Genomic DNA, 4544 nt, shown 5'->3' on the forward strand with positions numbered 1-4544 from the left:
CAGTCAAGTTTCATAACATCGGCGAAGCAAGGGATGAACCGTATTCATCATTCAATTATCATAACATCGGCGAAGCAAGGGATGAACCGTATTCATCATTCAAGTATCAAGGGCTGTACGATCCGTAATCGTTTGGTCAAAGGTATTGCGAAAGTTTAGAGTCCTCCAGTACAAGGGACTTGTGTTACTTAGGCCCGTAGCCCGATTTAACTAGGACCGTATCCTTTTACACTTAGTACTGCGAAAGTTTAGAGTCCTCCAGCACAAGGGACTTGTGTTACTTAGGCCCGTAGCCCGATTTAACTAGGACCGTATCCTTTTACACTTAGTACTGCGAAAGTTTAGAGTCCTCCAGCACAAGGGACTTGTGTTACTTAGGCCCGTAGCCCGATTTAACAAGGACCGTATCCTTTTCAAAGGTGGCATCAACAAGGAGTATACTTGGCACATCAAAACAAGAGCTATTTATTCATGCTAACAAAATACTTTTGTCAAAACAAGGCAAGCAAGGTTTATCAACAAGTATAACATAGCTTTATCAATAATACCACTCACCTAGTCCTTCAGGTGCAGACTCAAAGCAATATCAAGAACCTACAATCACATGGCAAGTCACATTCTCAAAGTAAGCTCTATGTACGTGCAAATGATCTCGGCATTCTAGCCAGATCCAAGTCAAAGACAAGGCAAAACAAGCTGGGAGCTTAGTCACTGCTCCCGTTCAAGAAAACACACTAGGTACCGTCCAAGACTAAGCCGAGGTCCCGCTAAACAAAGTCAGGAAAAACCTGGGTTTTCCTTTGAAGAATATGAAGAACATGATCATTTGAAAGATGGATGCAAGTTCACAACTTGTTATAAAAATCTGAGTTTTCATGCCAAGAGTGCAAAATAGGGACCTGGGTACCCATTAAAGAAAGTCATGCAAGAACAAACACAAAAACATGGTTTTCGTTCCAAACTTTTCGATCAAAATGAGACTTGTTCAAGAACACATGAAAAACCATTTTCTCTTTCCAAACCAACTTCAAAACGATGCATGTCATGCAAAACAAATCCGATCATGCAATGCAGCTAGATATTCAGCAAGAACGACCAAAGGAGATCAAGATTCTAACCTCAAAACTCGGATCTAACGGTTCAAGCCACAAAGATCAAGGTTGGAAGGCTACTCTCACTCAAGAACTCTTCTTCCTCCTTTCTAGAGCTTCTCTCTCTAAAACAAAGATTTGAGACAAGAAATGATTTGTTTCAAGGTCTGTCGGCTGCCTTAACAAACAGCTCGGGCACGTGGCATTATCGGGTTGGTTCAGCTCCAAAAAGGTGATTGATAGACAAGACAAGTCTCTGACAAATCGTATGCAGCAAGCTCGGGTAAGACACATCGGCAAAGAGATGACATCGGCTCAAAACAAGGATCCAGCAACAGGATAGAAAAACATCGGCTAAGGAGGACGACACTTGACTAAGCTGTGCCACACCTTGGCCGGGGTGTGCCACATCTCGGCCTAGGCCATACCTGCCTGCAGACAAAGTTCAAGTGCAAAACATCTCGGCAAAGGATGCCCGAGGTGAAGATGGGGTTGAACAAGATCTCAAGATAGTTCTGAGTATAAGGTTCAAAAGCAGACTAAGCTCAAGATGACCTCGGCTACGCACACACACCAAGCAAAGATCAAAATCATGCTAGCAACTTTAAGCAAATCAAGACAAGGCAAAACCTTCAAATTATCATAATAAAGCAAGACCATGTAAGGATGTATGCAAGTATGGAAAGAGTAAGGTGAGGGTCGTTACATATTTCGTCACTAAATATTAAATATTTTGTCACCTATAACATCCATTTCGTCACCAAAATTAAATAAAATTTTATTTTATTTATTTTGAGTGACAAAATATTTCGTCATTAAAAATAGTGATAAAATTTTTAGTGACGAAAATATCGTCACCAAAAGATGGAAAAAAAAGACCTTTCAGTGACGAAAACTTTTTGTCAAGAAATATTTTAATTTAGTGATGAAATAGTGAATGTGTGACAAAATTATTTGTTGGGATTAGAAAGTTTTAGTGTCAATTTTTTTTCGTCACCAATAATAAATAATTTTTAAAAATTGAGGGGAGGGTTATATTTGCAATTTATATATTTTTTTCAATAAACAATACCTGTACATTTTAATAATCTATTAAATAAAATATTTAATACAAATCAATATAAAATTAACCTGTTCATTATCATAAAACAACCCAAGCAAAATACATGTCTCATAGTATCAAGAAATTAATATATAACATCCAAATTATAACATCTATTTTAGTAAAATCAAAAACTACAACACAATCAAAATAACTTGTGCATTTTAATAACCTTCTGAATATAATATCCATTACAAATCATTACAAAAACCTGTTCATTTGGTAATATCAACAAAAACCTGTTCATTTTAATCTATTCAATAAAATATCAACAAAAAAATAAGATCCATCACAATATAATCATAACCCACAACAACATAGTCAAAATACATGTTTGGTAATATCGACAAAAAGTACAACTACACTGTGATGGATGTCTGGTAATATCAACAAAAAACTCTTGCTATGCAGGTTACCAAATTCGTTCATCTCCAATCTGCCATTTAAAAAAGAAAAAATAAAAAGAAAAGACAACAACAACAAAAGGTTAAGGTAACCATTCACTAAATATGTTAATATGCAACCTATAAGAGAAAAAATAAAAATTTCAAAGTAAATTTTAAACCAAATTTTTATCGTACTTGTTCCGTAAATTTTTACAACTTACATTAGTTCCTCCCAAGGTGTTCATGATATTTCTTGGCCTTTTAACGACTATTTCAAGATTTTACTCCCTAACGGCCTATGTTCAAGCCTAAATGTTTTCCAACCGAGAGTCCTATGATTGTTCTGTAAGTTTTCACAACTTATGTTGATTCCTCCCAAAGTGTTCATGATAATTTCTGATAATCTCAAGGTGTTTGTGATGTTTTTCGGGCCTTTAGATGCATACTTCACTATTTTCCCGAGACCTTGTGCCTAAATGTCAAAAGTAGTTTTTATTCTACCCTAGTTAAAGAAGAAATGTTCTACTAAATTACCATATAAACATAATATACTAACCAAGAAGCTTGTTCATCAGAATCTGAACTTTCCCCACTCTCAAAATTTCCCGTGATACCTTTCTGCGTCAAACACTCTATGATACTTTGTATCTTCTTGCTTTGTTTCTTCTCTGACTTTTGAAACCTTGCAATTTGTTCATTTTGCTGTGCTATTTGCATCTCAAGGCGTTGAACATAGTCACTATTTTCAGCAGGTGCAACAGTAGTCTTCATAGAAGAAGAAGGCCTCAAGCCGAGTCCTTTCACATAACCTGACCTTGGCTTAAGCACCTTAACTGACAACTCCTCTTGGCTTAAAGGGATCACACCAGTCTGCGAGAGGTGTTCGGCTTGCGTCTTTATCATGTTGTCCTGTTAATTTAAAATAAATCGAACAATTATTAGTTATTCTACCCTACAAAGCAAATAAATAATTTTATCAAAATTAATATGCATTGCCTTGTACATACATAATTAGCTTGGCTCTCCGACGAAATCCATTCATGTGTGCTCGAATTATAGTGGATGGACTTGTAAAACTTTGCCAAATCAGGAACTTCTCCATTTGCAATTATCTGATTCATTTGTTTTTGAATGTTATTTCAAATATTTAAATAACAAAGCCTACTAATCTGATAAAATAAAATAGCAGAACACACCGAGCTGTGCACCCTAACCGGGATTGATTTTGATCCACATCTATGTTTTGTTTTCATTTGCATCCTATTATTCACATTAGTTAGTGATTGTTCCTACACGATTGAAACACCAATATAAACAACAAAACTTAACATTAGTAAGAAGAAAATAAATTTTTGACAATTAACATAAAACATTATACCATGAATTCTTTACTATTCCACTTCTTGTCAATTAGAGATGTCCATTGATTAAGAGTAACACTTGTAGGTGGGTGGCTTCTCGCGTACTCCTCCCCTCTTGCATCCTTAAGTTGCTTGTATTGTTTGTGCAACCTATAGGTGAAGCTACTCAATCGCCGACCAAACTGTGTGTTTAAAGTCCTTGCTACATCACTCGGATTGCCTTGTAGATCAAACTGATCCTACAAAATCAAATCATTTTTTTTATAAGTTAAATAACCTAAATTTCAGACAAGCAGCAATGAGCCTGATTAAATAACAAAGAAAAAAAGATTGCATCAACAGATGTGTTAACAGTTGCAATTTAATTTCTAGATATGCAGGCATTATATATTGTAACAGTTGCAACAGATGGGTTAACAGAGGAATATGTGGCTCTCGAAGAATAAGATGATTATCTTGATAACTGAATGAGCTGTTTGTTAGTCATATAAGCTCTGAGTTGTATACTTGCTGTTGGGAGTCAGCCAGATTGTGTACGCTGCAAATTTAGTATTACTCCTGTGGAGGTTTAGGCAATGGAGTTATGATTTTAATTGCTGATAGC

At 35.8% G+C, this 4544-nt stretch overlaps 1 protein-coding gene across 1 annotated transcript; it reads right to left on the reverse strand.

Moving 5' to 3' along the window:
• Positions 1-2518: 2518 nt before the first annotated feature.
• LOC114290932 (uncharacterized) lies at positions 2519-4311 on the reverse strand. The gene is made up of 5 exons (XM_082868078.1): positions 3958-4311; positions 3776-3868; positions 3587-3691; positions 3136-3488; positions 2519-2629 (listed from the first exon to the last, which is right to left on the reverse strand). Coding segments are annotated over exons 1-5 (555 nt in total). The 5' UTR covers positions 3961-4311; the 3' UTR covers positions 2519-2628.
• Between the last annotated feature and the right edge of the window lie 233 nt (positions 4312-4544).

Source organism: Camellia sinensis, chromosome 5, assembly GCF_055761805.1.
Source record: "Camellia sinensis isolate YWXY chromosome 5, ASM5576180v1, whole genome shotgun sequence".
Classification (NCBI taxonomy): domain Eukaryota; kingdom Viridiplantae; phylum Streptophyta; class Magnoliopsida; order Ericales; family Theaceae; genus Camellia; species Camellia sinensis.

Coding starts and splice junctions, on each gene's coding strand:
- LOC114290932 (XM_082868078.1), bottom strand. Junction 3,692..3,775: donor CGGTTAGGGTGCACAGCTCG/GTGTGTTCTGCT, acceptor CAAATGAATCAG/ATAATTGCAAATGGAGAAGT. Junction 3,489..3,586: donor CGGAGAGCCAAGCTAATTAT/GTATGTACAAGG, acceptor TTAAATTAACAG/GACAACATGATAAAGACGCA.